At 42.0% G+C, this 20547-nt stretch overlaps 1 protein-coding gene across 2 annotated transcripts in view; it reads left to right on the top strand.

The window, feature by feature from the left end:
• The window catches only part of pik3c2a (phosphatidylinositol-4-phosphate 3-kinase, catalytic subunit type 2 alpha), a 48079-nt gene that overhangs the window by 24999 nt on the left and 2533 nt on the right, over positions 1-20547 (top strand). For both annotated transcript variants that reach the window (XM_071491555.1, XM_071491565.1), the window contains exons 5-31: positions 80-200; positions 1720-1831; positions 2065-2144; positions 2521-2584; positions 3341-3487; positions 3568-3601; positions 3752-3995; positions 7144-7266; positions 7453-7620; positions 8746-8863; positions 9356-9498; positions 11373-11564; positions 11841-11934; positions 12129-12223; positions 13057-13237; positions 13330-13434; positions 14329-14421; positions 14715-14844; positions 15409-15545; positions 16280-16449; positions 17172-17328; positions 17905-18014; positions 18435-18642; positions 18759-18883; positions 19186-19303; positions 19879-19960; positions 20427-20533. In XM_071491555.1, coding sequence (XP_071347656.1) covers positions 80-200; positions 1720-1831; positions 2065-2144; positions 2521-2584; positions 3341-3487; positions 3568-3601; positions 3752-3995; positions 7144-7266; positions 7453-7620; positions 8746-8863; positions 9356-9498; positions 11373-11564; positions 11841-11934; positions 12129-12223; positions 13057-13237; positions 13330-13434; positions 14329-14421; positions 14715-14844; positions 15409-15545; positions 16280-16449; positions 17172-17328; positions 17905-18014; positions 18435-18642; positions 18759-18883; positions 19186-19303; positions 19879-19960; positions 20427-20533 — 3458 coding nt within the window. The remainder of the gene's footprint in view (positions 1-79; positions 201-1719; positions 1832-2064; positions 2145-2520; positions 2585-3340; positions 3488-3567; positions 3602-3751; positions 3996-7143; positions 7267-7452; positions 7621-8745; positions 8864-9355; positions 9499-11372; positions 11565-11840; positions 11935-12128; positions 12224-13056; positions 13238-13329; positions 13435-14328; positions 14422-14714; positions 14845-15408; positions 15546-16279; positions 16450-17171; positions 17329-17904; positions 18015-18434; positions 18643-18758; positions 18884-19185; positions 19304-19878; positions 19961-20426; positions 20534-20547) is intronic.

Raw genomic sequence — 20547 nt, 5'->3', positions numbered from 1 at the left:
CCTGTGTCCCGCCCTGTCTGCCTCCATTACTCTTCCTTCTGTTATCTTATTTTTCCATCCTGTCCTCCTCCTTCCTCAGTGAGTTCCCCAGTGGAGTTGCTGATCAGTCAAACTCTCTGCTGGGTCCACGATGATCTGGACCAGGTCGACTTCTCCAGCTACCTGCTCAAAGTCTGTGGCCAGGAGGAGGTGCTGCAGAAGTGAGTTTACACAAAATGACATGTCACGATATAAAAACTTTGGATTTCCAAACCCATTAGCCTGAGCTACTGGAAGAAAGAACTTTTTCCAGGCTGACTTGGCTGTGTAGGTTTTGAATGTGTTTCATTTAATTTAGTTTTCCTAAGTCCATTTCTCTTTTCTCCTCCTCCCTTTCTCTCTCACGTCTCTCCCCCCTCACTCTCTTTTTCTGTATCACTCTTATCTTGGCATCTTTTCAAAATCTTGTACAAATAGGACTGGCGGATGTTTCTATATCTCGCCCCGCACCCGCCTCCCCCACTCTTCTCCCTCTAATCTGGGATACATGGGAATGGTTATCACCATACCAAGCCTTAAAGGCCCAGTACACCCAAATGTTCAAAGTTGCATATTTGATGTGTTGTGATTATAACTAATCTTTACACTTTTTATTTGCCACACTAAGAATGCCCATAAACTATTACATTAACATGCATCTATTTGTTTTTGTCAGTTCTTGTTGTAGCCATGGAGACAGTCAGGGGTCTCTTGTGCTTTTAGATTTTTTGTTCTCTGCTACCATGAGGAAAACTTTCAATCTCTACAGAAGCTCTCAGAGCCACTGTATAAAGACCTGTAAATCATGATTATTGTGGATGCACTGATGCTTCCAGCAACTACATCATTGCTTCACCTGTAATTACAGTAAAGACAGCACTTTCAGGTTGGGGCCTGAAGCTGTGCACCATCTGCCAAATCCCAAATGTTGGTAGTATTTGTTTTAGTGAGAAGCAGCCACGCCAGTGAGAACTTGTTGAAACGGTAGCAAACTAATGCCTTGTATACGCACTTTAGCCTTTTTTTCCCATAATGTAATGTCTGTCTGATTGTTATCCAGTCAGTCAACATCAGCCCTAAAGCTAATGTTGGACATGAGTTATGGGTTTTATTGCTGTATACTAGCATGGTCATAGAAAACCTTTGATTCTCATCAGGATGAGTATTTGCTCTTTTTTTTTAAAACCACACAGTTCTGACAAGATGCTCTCATCATGGGGCGACCCGAAAGCCAAATTGTGAGGGTGCATATCACATGAGCGCAAATTCTCTTAGAAGGCGAGTCACCGGTTCGAATCCCAACCGGTCTGACTCTTTTCTGCATGTCATTCCCCCTCTCTCTGCCCCTTTCCTATCACTCTCTACAGTCCTATCAAATAAAGGCACAAATGCCCAAAAAATATCTTAAAAAAAAAAAAAAAAAAAAAAAAAGATGCTCTCATCACCTACCCAAACAAAACTAGTGACAAAAATAACAAACATTTTCATGAGAAATATCATAGTGAATTACCCCAAAATTAAGACTAAACAAATATAATTTTACATTTCTGGTCCCTGCCCTTGGTCTAAGATGTACAATCCACTCCACTGAAGGAGTTATTAGTCTTTTTCTTCCTTTGTTTCAATAACTGCATGTTATTATCCTCATCATACCATGTACTGTGATTTTCATACCCTTGCCTCTGTTGCCCTGTGCCACAGTAAACACAGCCTAGGCAGCCATGAGTACGTCCAGAACTGCAGGAAGTGGGAGAATGAGATCACGTTACAGCTACTCCCTCGCTCCACCATGAGAAGAGACTTGGCACGTAGTGTAAGTCACTCCATCAAGCTAACATATGAGCTCATGTGAACTTTAGAGGAGATTTTTACTGAACTGTGACATAATACAGTTTCATAACCACTGGAAACTGACGACACATCATTGTCATTTGGTGAAATGATGATCTCAGCAATTTATAACGATCTCACTGAAAGCAAGCAACCTGCTCTCTTGGCAGCTTCAGTGCATGGTTGGTAAATCTTTACTGTTCTTTTTTTCCTCAGCCTGAAGATGACAACTCTACAATACACTTAGAGAAGCACCTGGCTCAGGTGGAGAGGCCTTTTAAGGAGACTGTGACCAGGTATGAATCCTACACTGATTCTGGAAATATATGGAGAAACATGTAGAAATGATGTTACATGATAGACTTCTTCTTGAGAGTTTTACTATTTCTAGTATTTCACTTGTTTTCTCTTAGTTGCATCTCTAGTCACATCCTCAAAACAGTTACCTAGTTTGAGATAAATGTATAATTCTAGTTTAATTTACAGGATTTTCTTCCTGCCCTCTCTCTGTCTCTCTCTCTCTAATTTTTATTTGAAAAACCTAATGGCAGTCTTCAGTTATTTTTAACTAAAGTAAACTTTCTACATTCTGTCCTGATTAGTCCTGAACCACATGTATTCAAAGTCCTCCTGTCATTCCCCACTAATTTCTCTTTCTCTCTGTTCTTGCAGACAAGGCCTGGCTGACTATTTGGAGGGCTATCACAATCAAGTCAACATCTGCCTACAAAATGAGGTACACGTGCTCCCTGTGCAGGTCTGGGAAGTTCAGCAAAAGGATGGAAAAATGATTTTGATCATTTCTAGGTCTTTATTTCAGAAAACGTAAAGCAATCAAGACAAGTGTGGGAGTTTGTCATTGCACTGTGGACTGTCTTTATACACTGTTGATATTACATATATGTGTAGCTAGCTATATCTCCACAGTGTCTGCACCCTACTGTGTTCAAACGTATGGATTTTTAATGTGGACCTTAATACAACAGACTTTTACTGAGCAGCGTCATGAAAGACTCCAGATATTGTTTTCAGCTCTCATGAAGGTTTCGTGCTGATTCCAGTGCTTCACATATAAATGTTAGTAAACCAGGACGTTCTTGGAAGGTTGGCTTTCTAGAAATGGCACATCTGGTTTTCAGCCAGTCCGGGTTGTTGTGCAGCAATTAAACACAGATTGCAGTAATAATGGAGCGCTGCACTACTGTATGCACTAAAATTTGCTTTTTGCATGCAGAAGTTTGTTGTTTTCAGCTTTGTTATGGAAGCTGGTTTGATTTTGAAATACTGTTTAGATGAGAATCTGTTAGATCCAGTGCTGGTTGTGATCCTCTCACAGAGGCCTCCTGCTGAGAAACAATGGGTTTGACTATTGATAAGCTGAAGACAAAAGTACAGGAGGCTATCACTTTGACAACAGGCTGGCACAAGCATGTGAAGAGTGATGCAATGTAACACACATGCTGTACCGACCTGCTTTCATCTCTGTATTCAGAGTACCCAGTATAAGACAGTGGACCGGGTGGTGCAGACTGTGAAGAACCTGTGCTGTGCTCTGGATGAGGTGGAGACCCAGGCCATCACAGAGGCCGTCAAAAGGCTGCGACACTCTATCAATTTACCCCGGACGCGTTCACCCAAGGTGGGCTCTCACTCATTCGTACAGAGTATTTGTTTTGGTATAAGGATGTCTTTCTAAGTCCAGCATGTTTTGCCTTGTAGATGGGGGCCACGTCCTCTGGTCAGTCATCAAATGGTACGTTCTGAACACACGCACAGCTGCACTCATTCAACTAGACTTTGCTTGTTTCCTCATACAGTGAAGAATTGATTCAAAGTTGTTGTCAAAAAGAGTTTATCATTACATCTCTATGACTTCACACTGATCCTTACCTGACCCTGACAGGTCACACCAGTCCTGTGGAGGAGAGCATGGCCTTGCTAACGCAGGCCGTCTACGACCTGGCCAAGCTCTACTTGCGCTCGTTCTGTCCTCCCTCCACTTCCTTCAGCTCGCCTCCATTGCCCCTGGCTGCAGATGGGGAGGCTGTGGAGGGGAGGAGGAACAGCAAAGAAGCTTCTGGCACCACAGACCACCTTCAGTTCACCCTGTTCGCCTTGCACGGCATCCCAGCCAACTGGATCAGCAGGTAAACTGTCAGAGGATTAACACTGAATCACTGCTCTGTATTTCAATAAAAACATAAAGGCTGGGAAAAGAATCAGTGTTTGATATATACTGATGGCAGCTGTGCAGCTCTATGTTTGTATTCAAAGTTAGCACACATCATTATATTTTATGATACCTGAGGCTTGATTGCAGCTGTGACACAGTGGGACATACTTTATGCAGTGTACATATCCCATTCAAATATCCAATATCCATATCCAAATAGACATGTGATCTATTTGTTTTACAAACCAGTACAGTGGAGGTACTGGTCAGCTTCTCAAACCTCTCATCAGACACTCGGTTCCATGTCAGGGTGAGCACCAAACCTCCTAAACTAAAAAGCAGCTCCTTGCTGTGCTAGATGGGGTCGGAGTGTTGTACTTCATGTAAATGTTTTTTATGTTTGAGAACTGGTTCAGAGTCTCAACCTCAGATCCCCTCCCCCAACCTCAAGTAGTCCATTACTTTTTCGGCCGAGTAGCTTTCCTCGGACTCTGTCTCAAATGCATAAAAGTCCATTTCACCATGGCTGACTGACGTAGTGGACACAGAGGCCGGCTCCTCTGCAGGAGCACGACACCGCTGTCAGAAGCTCCCTCAAAAGCTCTCTCTCGCCCTCATCTCTCTGTCATCAGAGTTTCAACTTCGGACAACCAGCAGCTGCAAGAAGAGCATCTTTGCTATTCAGGAAATCCATAGAACAACGTCATCATAAGTTAGCCTCCCTAAGACAAAAAACAAATTGCATTCTGGTAACACAGTGCTGATAGGATTAGTAATGTTAATATTATTATCGTTTTAGAAATTGTAATCCCTCACATTAACTGGGAAAGTAATAATATTACTGTAATTAGTTACTGAGTAATGCAATAGTGCCTAACACTGGTAATGATTAAGACCACGTGAGGCCTGGTGTTGGATGGGTCTGGGGTTGCACCAGAACCTTTTATTTTCCCGAAAATCTTGTCCAGACTTCCTGTGAAATTGTATTTGAAGTCCTGTATCCTCTGCTGTAGGATAATTAAAACCTCATCATGCATTTGTTCTCACATGTTCACCCACCTGCTCAGTATTATTAGTGCTTCCCACGTTTCACTTTACTGTACTTATGTAAGAACGGATCAAAGATGATGTCAGGAGGTCGTTCAGAATTAAAAATCACTTTGTTTGTTAAGAACATACAAAGAGTTCAATAGCAGAAAATGCTGAAATTCACAAGCAACCAGAACCCGGTTTGTCTCCATAAAAAGCTTGTACGATAACAATTTATTGGTAAGCAGCTAGGACCACAGGTATTTTTTTTGTAAAACAGTCTCTCTGCTGTCACACCGGATAGTTTTGTTTTCTTCTACTAAACAAACAGCTCCGGTGTTGTTCCTCGTGTCTTATTTTTCCGTGCCAGTGTCCAGTTTCACCCTGACTTTATCTCCTGCGTGTGTCTGGATTAGAGCGAAGCCAAATTTTCCATTCCCAGCTCTGTCACGCAACATGGACCGGGATCAGTGTGTTTCTGACGAGCCCTTTCCACAGCACTAGGATCATGCATAGATTTGAAAAATCTAGAAACATAATAAAAAATGATTTTCTTACTCTAATTGCAGGAAAAACAACACAAGGTTCAAAGGCTTTGAAATTGCACAGGAAGTCTGACTGATTATGGGAAGATAGTGTTGTGACCAAATTCAGTCAGTGCCTCTGTCATTTCACCAACTGTCAGCACTGAATAACAGTCCTCATAGGATCTATAACCCTGCCTGTGAGACAGAGGCACTTTTAAAAAGCTTTCTTGAGAATTGCAGCAGTGCCTTCTTTCCATGGTAATTTTCTGGTCGGCCAGTGAGGCCTTCATAAAGAGAGGAACTGCTTAATAACAGGCCTATTTACTGTGGCCCGGCCTCCTCCAGCAGCTATTTTAAGACAGCACCAAACATTGCTGCAGTGACAGTCATTCCAAAGACACCTCCAAAAATATTTAGCCCCTCACAACCCAAGGCCAGAGGGACACAGCGAGTACAGTATTTCCCAGCCTAGACGAGGAGCTATGCATATCTTTTATGTTAATGCTCCCTTATTGAAGTCTTGAGTGTTTCGCGTTGTTGTGTGTCATCCATCTGGAGCCTCAGTAGACGCCATGGCGCTGCCAGCATATTGAGCCACCATGACTTATGGTGGAGCTGCCAGCACAGATGGTGCTGAGCAATGGAGAAAGTCTGGAGAAGTGAAAATGTGTAACTGACATGCTTGTATTTTCTCTTGCATATGTGTCTCTGTTTGAAACGGAGGTTATTTCTGGAGATGTGGATCAAACTAAATGCTGGATATGAATGATTTTCCCAATGCTGTACAGACTACATGCAAGCATTTAGAATTGGTAGATGCTCCACTCACACTGGTGACCAGGATTGCTTGACAGCTCCCTCACTAATCTGTGTGTTGTTAGGTGCAATTTATTAATAAGAAATTCCCCTTGTCCCTCATTACCACAACTGTGGCTCTCAACCCTCAACTGTTCTAGTGAAGCTGCTCAGTGTCCTTCAGATCAGACTGTAGTTGTGCTAAGAAGCTTCAGATTTAATTTTGTGTAAGTGTATAGGAGAGTTGTAGTACTCTACAGTCTTCACAGCACAGGTGTCGGTCTCTGTGGGCAGGTACAGAGCAGCTTCCCTGAATAAAAATCAACCTGAGAATCAGAATAAGTGAAAACACTTGGTGGGTGTTGAGAGCCTGATATACCAGTACATACTGTGTGCAGTTAATACAGCCAGTGGTGTGATTCAGACCAGTAGTTTGCTGGATCAGGTCCCAAACTGTTGAAAACTATTTAATATTGTTGGGGAACATGAACAAAAAGTTGCTCCTTTTCCTTCCTTCTTTACTTATGAGATGCTCTCTCAGGTGTATGCTGTTTAATGTTCCCTGGATTAGAAAACAAACAACTCAAGTGTCACTGTGCTTTATATACAGGATGTTTCTCTACCAGCAGCAGCTTCCATCAGTGTCTTATTAGACAAATGTAATGATTTGTTTTTTTACCTTATAAAAGTTTTAATAAGCTGTAGATTGTGATTGAAGTTAAATGAACACTGAAGCGATATTTATTGTGTTGTTGTGCTGTGTTGTTTCAGCTATGAGAAGTACTTCCTGATGTGCTCCCTCACCCACAATGGCAAGAACCTGTTCAAACCGGTCCAGTCCAAGAGAGTGGGCACATACAAAAGCTTCTTCTACCACGTCAAATGGGATGAACTGTGAGTGATTCCCTTTCCCTCTTTTCCTTCTCGCTTGTCTTTACCTCCACTTTCCTGTCTCCTTTTCTCTCTCTCCAATTTTTGTACTATTTGAAATTTCCCTAACAACAACAACAACAACAACAATAACAATGTGCTGTCCGCTCTGTCCTTCCATGCTGCTGACACTGTCCTTGTCTCTCCCAGAATCAACTTCCCCATAGCAGTGGCTGTGCTCCCACTGGAGTCCATACTGAGCCTGACTCTGTTTGGGGTGCTGAACCAGAACGCAGGTGGCTCCCCAGACTCCAACAAACAGAGGAAAGCTCCAGAGCAGCTGGGCAAAGTCTCGATGCCGCTCTTCGACTTCAGACGGTGAGGAGAGAGGAACAGCTGGTAGTGGCTGGATTCCTGTTTCTGAGTATTTTACCTGTTTTACACGTTCATACCATTAAAGTTTTTCATTGAAGTAAACTGTACAGGACCCCGCACTCTTTAAACATACATGAGCTGAAAAATAACAGTAACAATCCAGGCATGGATGAAGTATGAGAAAATGGTCCCTTGAGCACAGACAGGTAAAAAGCCCCCCCACCCCTCCTTCATAGGTGCCTGAGTCTGAAACACTGGAGACATTACATGTTTTTGGGTTGTCAGTCAGTCCCATTCTCGTGAACGCTATCTCAGGAACACCTGGAGGGAATTTCTTCAAATTTGGCACAAATGTTCACTTAGACTCAATAATGACCTGATAAGAATTTGGTGATCAAAGGTCAAAGGTCAAGCACAAAACATGTTTTTGGCCATAACTCAAGATTTCATACGCTAATTATGACACAATTCATCACTAATGTCTAATAGGATAAAATGATTATGTTATGATACTTTATACCTGAAAGGTCAAAGGTCAACTTCACTGTGACATCATAATATTCTGCAAAAACACTCCTTGCCATTATTCAACGCTGTAACTCAGGAAGGAGATTGTGAGCATATTTCCTGCAATTTGACCGATTGGCATGGCAGTAGATTACAACCGTGAGGCAGTAATTCTAGTTTGTAGTCATTTTGCTTCTCTTTGTGGCAGTTGTGCGTCCCTGTTTGGTCGTTTTGTTTCTCTGTGGGGTCATACTGCCTCCATTTTGGCACTGTTTTGCATCTCGTTCTGGTCATTTTGTGTCTTTTTTTTTACTGAGCTCTGTGACTTTAAAATAAGAAATACAAACAGTCAGTTCATGCAGGTGCTTTGGCCCACTGGCCCTCTGACTTCTTGGGAATGCTGGGCCTGTGCCAAGTAGGCCTGTTCAATAATCCCTCCATGAAACCAGGAACGAACTACATTCTTGTAGCATGTTGAACATACACTGTAGCAACAGCAAATCCCTGAAAGATCATGACCATTTACATCCTTGTCACAGTGTAAGGAATGCTGTTTGTGAGATTGCTTTCCCTGATTGTTTTGGGTTGTGTTGTTGTTTTATTCCTGACTGTGTGTCTCAGGGTGCTTGCCAGGGGCAGCAGGCTGCTATGTCTGTGGACATCTGCCCAGGGAGCTGCTGCTGCCACTGGCTCTACAGGCAGCCGCAAGAGGATGCCCACAGAGAGGATTATACTGCAGGTTAGTCATGCTGGTCACTGTGGTTTTAGTACTGCTAGTAGTCATGGTGGATTAATAGTAGAGACTGTACTAGAATTAATTGTCAGAGTTGTGTTTACAGATTTTGAATAGTGCAGTTTTGGTGTAGTAGTACAGGTGTATGCAGTAGTTGAAGCAGTCAGAGTGGGATAGTTTCAGTGATCACAGAACTTAATTAAGAGCAGCCATAATAGTCATGGTAAAAGTAGTACAAGTAAGTACTGATCACTGAACTAGTCATAATAGAGGTGGTAGCTTTAGTAGTGGAAACAAGAGTACTGTGGTTTTAATAAAATTCTTGTCAAACTGAAACATTAACAATCTTGTATTTTTGTTTTTATTCTTTTTTCATTTTTTTTCTCGGTCACAAATATGAAAGATCACAGGCCACCTGTGCAGAAACGTTTCGTCTTGAGTTAAAGTTACTTCAGAGAAATAAGCTGATCCAAACTTCGGTATTTATGTTACCATCAGGTGGACTTCCCCAACTCAGCAGTGGATGTCTTATATGTGGGACCCAAGGAAGCCCCCAGCCTGGAGCCCCACACTCTGGAAGAGCTGGACCCAGACCTCCGACGCAAACTGGAGAAAATCTGCAGCCGAGCTTCCAATTTCGGGTAGGGGAATCTATAAACTATAATACTAAGATTTAAAATCAAAAATTTGGATCTGAGAGTAAACATCATAAATACCTCTAACAATTAATGTGTCAGCCTTTTATGCTGTTTCCATCACCTCACTTCTAAGAGTTAGGGAAATCTGGTTTGCAGGATTGATTTCAAATAAAAGCACTGGCATCAGTTAACATCACCAGAGACATGGTCTTGATGTGCAAAACAGACTTTGTGCCTCTTGCACAAACACTAGAGGCCTGAAGTAGCTGCTGGATACGTCTCCATCAAATTCATGCATTAAACAAAAATGCAACAAAATCCAATGGTTAATTTTTCTTTGCAACATACTACAGTGTGGATTAATGTGTATAAAGCTACGTGAGAAAGTTAATGTCACTGAGTTTGTAATGGAACTGTGACCTCAGGAAATCAAAACCACACTTTTGAAAGGAGTGTCGACATGAATGGCCTTGAAAAGGTGTGTATTGTTGAATATATGTGCTTCTAAATGATAACTGTAGTCAACTGACTGCTGGTTGAGCTTTTTGTAGACTTACAGCATTTAATGTAATAAGAGTTTTAAAAACATGCACAGAAACAGTATTCCAGTTTAAATTTATCCCCTTCAGCAGGCGGCTGTTTTGCTTTCTCTCAGACCACCCCAAATCTGTTGGATTTACTAGATTTAAGTAGAGATTTTAAAAAATGCCACTGACTTTGCCAGCCACAGTTCCCCACAACGCCTGTGTGTTGTCTGCTCCAGTGTGTCTGTTCTCCTCCAGCTGCTCTGGGCCCAGCTAAATGCTCGCTTATGCCTGCTGCCAGCCAAATCTCCTCCACTCTGCCAACATCCATGAGTCTCAACTGGCACTTTAGCACAGAGCGCTCTCTCACTGGGCTCTCACCGCCTGCTTTCTGTCCTGCCCATTCATTTGTCCAGCCTTGTTGAGCTGCAGTTTCTCTGGTCTGTCTGTCGTGTGTCAATTTTAGTGTGTGTGATGCTCCATCACTCCACAAAGGGGAAGTTTTCATTTTTATTACCACAGAGAGGTCAGGGTCAGGTACGGAGCAGCTACTCTGGCAGCTCCAGAAAGACAAATGTTAGCTGGCAGAGGTTGTTTGGCTTAAGCACTGCTACAAAAAAATGACGTGATGTTCGTGCTCTCACAGCACAGCAGGACAGGACACTAGCCACATTTCAGACTTGATCAATAGACATTTTGTTTCCTTGTGTGGTCTGTGGCTTTACCAGAGTCATGTGACTCTCAAATCTTGTGATTGTTATCTTGTACCTTTACTTGCCAAGGAAGTGTTATCTGAACTATCTTTTATTTTCAGTTAGTTTCACAGTTACAGACTCATGAACCCTTTCAAGCTATCTTTAATAACTACTGTAACTGAGGATTATTACTAGAGATGGTTCAAGTTCTTCTAATTGGCCTTATATTTCTTGCTTAAATGGACACTGAATTGATTTACGAGAGGAGTTAATTTATTGCTCATCTACCCTTTACTGTTTTTCTCACATGTTCAGAGAAAATATGCACTGGTGACCTTAGAATCACATTGCTGTTAATATATTTTGCATTGTATTGTACTGTTGAAGCGCTATTTTTCTGTTGTCTGTTTTAAACATTATTGTCGATCCTGCCAACTCAGCTCCACAGTCTGAGTCCCTTTATACTCTTGGTTTATGATCACAGTGTTGAACCAGAGAAGTAGTTTTTTACAGACAAAATAATACATTTAAGTTGCTTAGATTGATGGATAAGTCTGATTAACACAATGTGTAAGAGTATAACGGTGTATAATTTCTAAATATCTTGATTTATTTCCCACCAATCTTCCCTCTCCGTCTGTTTCTGCTCCGTCTCCAGGTTGAAGCGGGCAGATCACCAGGTCCTGTGGGACCATCGGCCCCACTGTCGGAGGGACCACCCCAGCAGCCTGCCCAAGGTGCTGGCCAGTGCACCAAGCTGGGACTGGGCCAGCATGGCTCACATCCACTCCCTGCTGCACCACTGGCCCGCTCTGCCCCCCGTCACTGCGCTGGAGCTGCTCGACTCAAAGTATGCACTGTTCTCAATACTTATGCACAAACATTCGCTCTACAGCATCACAAGTCTCTGATCGTTTTGGAAGAACATTTTTTAAAGTAAAAAAAATATATATATAAATAATATTAAGAGACAAAAAAAAATCATTTTTTCAAAAGCTTGGTGAAGCTAAAGACAAATTTGAAGTCTGGTCGAAAAAAATGTCTCTTTTCCGTTTAACTGTACAGGTCTTTTTTTGTTGTGTCTAATTGTGTGTGTGTGTGTGTGTGTGTGTGTGTGTGTGTGTAGGTTTGCAGATACAGAGGTGAGAAGTGTGGCTGTTAGCTGGATTGAGAAGAGCAGTGATGATGAACTAGCTGGCTACCTGCCACAGCTTGTACAGGTACAACTAAAAATACTTTACATACTCTTTTTAAATACTCTGTCATTTTTATTGAATCATTGAAACTCTCACACAACTCAGACACTCACTCGTTTCTTTATTACTCAACTCGTCTTCTTCATCTATTCACTCCCTGTCACTCACAATTCCTCCTTCTATGATTCTTATTCTCTTTTCTCTTTTGTCTTCTCCAGGCCTTAAAGTTTGAGTGTCACTTAAAGAATGCCCTTGTCATGTTCCTGCTGTCCAGAGCACAAGGCAACATCAACATCGCCCACTACCTCTACTGGTGAGTTCACAGTGGCTCTGAAGCAACCACGAAAAACAGACTTGTCTGACAGAAGCTGAAGTCAAGAAAAAGGCTCCAGAGGATCAGAAAAAATACTTTTGATAATCATTTTTTTCAACAGATGTGTCTACATTGCTGTTTATAGCATTATTTATCACACATAACACACATGTTTGTAGTGGACTGTGTCTAACCACAAGTTTGGCTCATTTCCTGTGTTATTTATGTAAAAATGGTCAGACTACTTTTATTTAGCTTTTATTTTCCCATAAGAGGCTCATTTAAGTTACTTATTAAAACTAAGAGTAACCTTGCATTTTAACATTTTTGGCTGGCAACACTGAGGCCAGCCCTATAATGGTGAATGTTGAATGTGAATGGTTATAAAATCAGGATTTTAGCAGCAAGAAATATCTTGGAAGTTAATATGTGTTTTAATGGACCACATTTCAGTCACAGTTTCAAACAACAGAAACAGAAAAAGATGTAAATGAGAACAGCAAAATTGTGAATTCAGCTGTGTTAAAATACTGCATATGTGAGCACAGAGAGTAGGAGAGAATAGGATACGAGGATGTCAGTTGTTTACAGGTTCAGCAACAGTTTTTAAACATATTCTCAATTTCATACATTGGCCACACACAGTCCAGCCGTATACTAGGTTTTGTTACTAGTCTTGTTAAATTCTGATCTTAGTTTTGAGGCTGTCTGTAGAGGAAAAATGATAATGTTACACAGTGTTTTGCAGGTTGATGCTCATTACTTAAAAACAAATGTCCAGGATGGAAGTGTCCTTTAAATATTGACTGTTGTGGTGTGTGTGATGGCTGCAGGCTGCTAAAGGACGCGGTGCAGGACCCTGCCTGGGGCCGGCGATATGAGCAGGTGCTGGGTGCCCTGCTGTGTCTGTGCGGCACCAAGCTGAGGGCGGAGCTGGAGAAACAGACTCACTTGGTCACCCTGTTGGGAGCCGTGGCTGAGAGGGTCAGGCAGGCCGGGGGGTCCACACGACAGGTTAGTGTGTGTGCAGTTGTGACCTGACTGTGAGATTGTACTTCAGTGTGTTGTGGGTGAGAACATCTGTGTTTATTTTTGTGTGTGTTCAGGTGGCGCTGCAGGAGGGCCTTGAAAACGTTCAGAACTTTTTCCAGAGGAATACCTGCAGACTGCCTCTCAGCCCCAGTCTGGTGGCCAAGGAGCTAAACATCAAGGTAACACACAAACACAGACACAACACACAGGCCTTGAATCATGACAAATTGACAACAATTTTACACAAAAGAAATCTGCAACTCAACTGTTTTATTCAGGTTAATATATTTTTGCACCACATGTACCTGATGTACAAAGGATTAACTGTATTGAATTATAACAGAAACTCTGAATATGAAACTGCAGAGAGCAGGAGAACAAGAAAACCTCAACTGTACTGGAAACAGGAAAACAACCTCATGCTCTTTGTGGAACCCATGAGCTTTAAACCACAGAGGAAATTAGCTCATTAAACTACAGTTTGACTAGAATATAAAACACGTGCCTGCACATATTCTCAAATATCATACAGATATCCATTATAGATAATGAGACACTTTATACGGTACACTTCTCATAAGCAATAGGAAGGACCACTACTTAGCACAAAAGGTATTGTGGGAGATAAAGTAGCTTTTAATCAGACCTTCCTCCTCTGGTTCAGCATCGCTCAGGTGTTATTGAAGCTGCTATTGTTGAATTGGTAATTCAATTTGGCCACTAGTTTTACTTGATATTAATGAATATATGGACATGATCCACACAAACTGTGTCTAAAGTCCCTTGTTTTGGTTTAGCCAAACAGAAATCTGAAACCTCTACTTGACGCAAACTGAACTAACATTTAGTAACTTTTTTCATTCTACTTGAGTCTGGACGGTGACATTTGTGGAGAAGCTTAATGATAACAGAGTGTTGCTTCTGTACATGTGAGACAAAATAAGTGGCTTCAAAGATATGTCAAAAAAATATATAAAAGAACAATAAAGAAAAACAAGTTTAGACCCTGTTGTTGTGTTTGTCTTGTGATGTAATACAGGAGATAAAATCAAACTGTGTGTTTGTGTGTGTAGACCTGCTCCTTCTTCAACTCCAACGCAGTTCCCCTCAAGTTGGCCCTGGTCAACGCCGACCCACTGGGAGAAGAGATCAATGTTATGTTCAAGGTATATGTATATATATGTATATATATTTACAGTACACACACAAGACACACATATACATCCATCAGTATTTCATGCAATACTTGAGAACTGGTTGTTGTGTATCTTTCACACACACACTTGATTGGTTTAGACTGTGTGGTAGTTATCAGGTCCATCAACACTTGTTGTTTAGATGCTTCTCATCTGAACTCTGCACCCTCTGGTGGCCGAAGTGAAATCAAGCCAGTAACAACAAAAGTTCAGGGTGTTGGTGTAATCTGTCTGTCTGTCTGTCTGTCTGTCTGTCTGATCAGGTTGGAGAGGACCTGAGGCAGGACATGTTGGCTCTTCAGATGATCCGCATCATGGACCGCATCTGGCTGCAGGAGGGGCTGGACCTCCGCATTGTCAACTTCAAATGCATCTCCACTGGCAAAGACAAAGGTAACAGAAAAGACACATTCAGGCAGACTCCAATCAGTCAGCTCGTAGATGTGATGCACAGACATACTTTAAAAACACTCAAACTTCATAGCACAGAGAGATCAGGAGTAAACATATCTGTTTAATAGTGAAAGAGCACAATAATCAGCTCTTCTTAATTTGTGCTGTTCAGGAGTATAATAAATAAATGTAATATAATATAAAGTATAATATAAATTCTGTTTGTTTCAGTTTGGCCACAGGAAGTAAACATCACTTTACTCAAGTGTAATATTATAAGAGGGACTTCCCTCTTCATATATTCAGTTGCTGTGATGTGACACGGGAAGAAACAGTTAATGCAGTCATTTAACTAATAAAACTGTGATCAACAAATTATAAAAGTTTTCATGATTTGTTGACAAATCATAAACGTTTTATGATGAGTAGACATTTGTATGATGGCAGTGTCATTCCTCTGTAAAGTTATGCCAATTTAAGACATAATCATCATCTACGATCATACAATAGAGTTTAAATGGTGGTGAGACATTGTTTTAATAAAAGTTGTGTTGTGGTGTCCAGGTATGGTGGAGCTGGTGCCGTCCTCCGACACTCTGAGAAAGATCCAGGTGGAGTATGGCGTCACAGGATCCTTCAAAGACAAACCGCTGGCAGAGTGGCTCCGCAAGTACAACCCTGCTGAGGATGAGTATGAGAAGGTACGCACGCGAAGGGTCTGCCTCCTCATGCACAGTGAAAGGAGAACAGCTGTACAACCACCTCAGCAAACCCACAACAGCTGCTGATGACAGTGAAACATGTTGTCCAATCCTGTAGTGTAGTTGTGGTTATTGTTGCTAAGTAAGCTTTACACAAACAGCTACCTATTACACATTAATCATATGACACAGAGAATTGATGTCACATGTGCTTTTTAATGTCCTTTGATGTAAGGCAGATGTGGGAGAAAAAATGGCTTAAATATTAAAACCATAATTTTCTTGTGACGGTTTGATTAGGAGTAGTCTATACAGGACTTATAAACATATACTGGATATACTCTTGAAGTTTATGGCAGTTGTAGAACTGTATGACCTTTGACACCTATAAATGTGAAACCTTACTCCCAACTCAACTCCTGACCCTGGAAATCCAGCAACTTCAGCAGGTCGCAGGAATAAACTTGTAAACTTGAGATTAGATGGAGCTGTGCTGTGTTTGAGCCTGGTGACGACAGTGTGTTCTTATGCCACTCTGCAAAATAATATCATAATTCCAGGGTTTGCATGAAACCATAGAGAATACCTCTTCTCTCTCTGTCTTTTTAAGCATTTAGGCTTTTGTCCTCCTGAACTACATCATGGTGGTACCTGTTATGTAGCCAGCAAAACTTACAGCATGTGCTTCCCTCCCTCCCTCTTCCTCCTCTTCCTCCTCTTCCTCCTCTTTTTAGGCCTCAGAGAACTTCATCTACTCCTGTGCAGGTTGTTGTGTCGCAACCTACGTACTGGGCATCTGCGATCGGCACAATGACAACATCATGCTGCGCTCCACTGGTCACATGTTCCACATTGACTTTGGCAAGTTCCTTGGCCACGCCCAGATGTTTGGCAGCTTTAAAAGGTGAGAATCAGATGTGCTCTTTGGTGCGTGGTTGTGTGTATTCATGTGTGCGAGCTCTTGTCATATGAAATTTGCTATAGTGTGCTATCAGGGTTTAAAGGTGGTGCACCAGGACGTTCATTGTTGTCTTTTTGTTTTTATTATCGAGAAGTTATCAGAGTGTAGGTGGAAGGTTGTGTACCAGCTGAGGAATGATGACATGAGATTGACTCATTGGTTACTTTACCCATTGCAGCGATGACAACATTAACACTAAAGTGGTCCAGATTGTAGTGTTGCTAAGGTGTTAACGTGGAGCACCAGAGGGAATGATTCAGTGAGAACACATTTATTGTTATATTGTTAATTTTCTTCTCATGAATAAGTTAATCAGCAGCCTGACTCTAAGAAACTCAATGAACCACAATTCCTTTGTGAGTCACTGAATTTCAGAAATGCAGTAAGCATTTCTGTGTAGCACGATTATTGTGGTTTCAGGAGTGACCTGTTTTCATAGCTCGCACAGTCACACATGTTCCCTGCTGGGATCTGTCCAGGTGAGCCGCCACTCCAACCACACCTCTGTTTTTTGCTTGTGAGCATCTTCACTGAGGTTTTGAGGTAACGTGCTGAAGGCTGCCGCTGTCGTAGATGTGGTGTGAGAGTTAAAGAAGATTTCCAACGATTCCAGGGTTTTAACCTAAAGACTCAGTTGATCCACAAACCTCCTCCTTTCCCATCAGGGACCGAGCTCCATTCGTGCTGACCTCTGACATGGCGTACGTCATCAACGGAGGCGAGCGTCCTACCAGTCGTTTCCAGCTGTTTGTAGACTTGTGTTGCCAGGCCTACAACCTCATCCGCAAGCACTCTGGGCTTTTCCTCAACCTGTTGTCACTGGTGAGACAGAACACACACACACACACACACACACACACACACACATACACACACACATATACACACATATACATATACACACATACACATATACACACATACAGAGCGCTGACACATTAACACATCAGTTATTTATATACACAGACATGGCACAGCCGGATGGAGCAGCGTTTGCACAGTTGACATTTAGTCATGGTTGATACCTTGGTTGTAGAGTAGTTGTAGATTCTTGTTCTTGTTTCTTTATGCTACTGAATTTGCTCCTGAACCTTTCTACCTTTCCTGTCTTTAGGTTTGTTTTTGTGTGTTTCTCAGCAGTTTTGAACTTTCCAACGCAGCCTCTCTCTTTAGCTGCAACATTTTCTTTTGCACCTGCGAGAGCCAGAACACCAACATATGCAGACAAACCTTTCAAACACAAAGGCTTTACATAGGGCATAGTAATTAAGCATTAAAACGACAAATGTTGACATACAACGTGATGGGTAATAAATAGGTACATCTGCTAAAAGACTCTGGAAATGAATAACTCAAAAAAGATTCAATCTCTTCTCGTTGTGTGTCTTTGTGTCGTAGATGACATCATCAGGCCTCCCAGAGCTGACCGGCTCTCAGGATCTGAAGTACGTGTTTGATGCTCTGCAGCCCCACAATACTGACGCTGAGGCAACTATCTTCTTCACCAGGTACACACACCACAACGTCTCTTCTCTCTGCCCTGATCCTAACACCACCGGCTCCACTTCTGTCCCAACTGTACAACCTCAAAACCTCAAAAACATTTCCTTTTCTTTTTTGCGTGGTTTTAAACTTTGTGTGTTTTGTTCTACAAACTCAAACACCACCAGGTGGCAGTATAGGCGCAGGAAGAACAACAATTGGTGCTGTCTCAAATTTCAGCAATAAAACTCCTGACACAGGAGAAGCACTATCAGGTGTACTGATATGTATAATACCAGTCAGGCTGGATTGGAACAAAACCTGTTGACAGATCATGTGTTTTGATAAAGTTTTCTGTAAGAGCCTTAAATCAAAACAGCAAATTGAGACTTGTGCTCTCATCACCACCTCTTCTCTCTCTTATCTCCCATATATTTTCTCTGCAGGTTAATTGAGTCCAGTCTGGGCAGTGTGGCCACCAAGTTCAACTTCTTTATCCACAATCTTGCCCAGCTACGATTCTCTGGTCTGCCGGCCAATGACGAGCCCATTCTGTCCTTCTCCCCCAAGACCTACACCCTGAAACAGGAAGGCCGCATCCTCCATGCCTCCATCTTCTCCTTCCAGAAGAGATACAACCCTGATAAGCATTATGTGAGTCCCACTGTGTCATCTGTCTAATAACTACTTACTTTTCTATTCTGCATCACACCTCCGTATATCTACTGGAAAAGTACTGACACCTGATGCTCTCTGTCCCCTCTGTGCAGACGTATGTGGTGAGGATCCTGAGGGAAGGCCAGAATGAGCCTCAGTTTGTCTTCCGCACTTTTGATGAGTTCCAGGAGCTCCACAACAAGTTGACCATACTTTTCCCTCTCTGGAAGCTGCCGAGGTAGGACCACCACCTCGCCTGTGACCCTCAGCCTCTAATATCTCAGTTACTGATCGGATTTCCAATATGTGATGTGTCACTACAGAAATGTACTGTATCACCGACTCCAGTGATACAGTCCATTTCTGTAGTGACACATCAGGGCTTATCACAGTGTATGTAGCAAAAACACTATTTCTCACTCAACTTACTCCCTATAACCTTTTCAGATTTGTATGCAAATGCTACCTCAAGAGGATAATTACATCAGTTTCTTTGATAGTAAATATGTTATCTTATGTTATCTTTTACCTCATCTCTAGTTTCCCCAACAAAATGGTGCTCGGTCGCACACACATTAAAGAAGTAGCAGCCAAGAGGAAGCTGGAGCTCAACAACTATGTCCACAACCTGATGAGGAGCTCCACAGAGGTCACCCAGGTACACACACACACACACACACACGCACACATACATACACACATACACACACACATACACACACACACACACACACACACACACACACACACACACACACACACACACACACACACACACATAAATACTTGTACTTCTATCTTTGTGAGGACTCTCATTGACATAATGCATTCCCTAGCCCCTTACCCTAACCTTAACCATCACAACTGAGTGCCCAACCCTAACCCTGACCCTGACCTTAACCTAAACCTAATTCTAACCATTACTCTAAAACCAAGTCTTAACCCTCAAAATGTGATTTGAAGGTGTCTCAAAAAGTCAGGGGGATCTGTCATTGACATAATGCATTCCCTCGGACTGGAGGAAAAAATGTCCTTAATAAACATAAAGCACTGAAAACACACTTAAGACCATCTCTTCTGGGATCGTCGTCATTGGACTGGAAGAGGAGTAAAACTGCATATGTGAAAGTTATACAGACGTTATACAGAATCCTTTGTGCACACACACAGACACACACACACACAGCTAAGTGGGACAATGGCAGTGGAGTGATCCCATATTTCTGTTTCTAGTGTGACCTGATCTACACCTTCTTTCATCCGATTGCACGGGATGACAAGACAGAAGGTTTAGATGCCACACCCAAAGCACCAGGTAAACACCTGCTCTTTTCATTTCCATTCTTCACATATGTGTCATACTTCTCACACTGTACGTGGTTTCGGTTTCTTAAAGAATGTTCCTGATGTTTTTAAGCAGTTCAAATTACTATTAAAACTATATCTGTAAAATGTTGATAACCTCTTATGTGAATTGTTGAGTATCAAAGACAGTTTTTACTCGACAGCCACAGAAGTGGCCCCCTCCACTGTCTTCACTGTATCAAAAACAGAAAATGTACTGACAATATTGAGTCAGAAGAACTGAAACAAAAATAATCAAGTGTTCATCACTGTGTGAAATGCTCAGTCTCATTTAAAGAACCTGAAATACCAGATAATCACTCTGATAACTGGAAGCACTGTAGCCTTTATTTTGAAATGTTAAATATGTTGAAGAATTTGCGTATTCCTGTAATCCCAACGTCATGAATGTGATATGTGATATTTTACTGCCGCAGAGCCTCCCCTGAGTCCCACTTCAGGTCGAGTGGAAGGAGAAGTGAAGCTCTCGATCTCCTACAGGAACAGCACTCTCTTCATCATGGTCATGCACATCAGAGATCTGGTAAACACAGTGAT

This window comes from Trachinotus anak, unplaced genomic scaffold (assembly GCF_046630095.1).
Source record: "Trachinotus anak isolate AG129_WGS33_773 ecotype Australia unplaced genomic scaffold, CSIRO_AGI_Tana_v1 ptg000002l, whole genome shotgun sequence".
NCBI lineage: Eukaryota > Metazoa > Chordata > Actinopteri > Carangiformes > Carangidae > Trachinotus > Trachinotus anak.
Note: the sequence above shows the minus strand (reverse complement) of the source record. Positions and strands in the feature narration are given on the sequence as shown.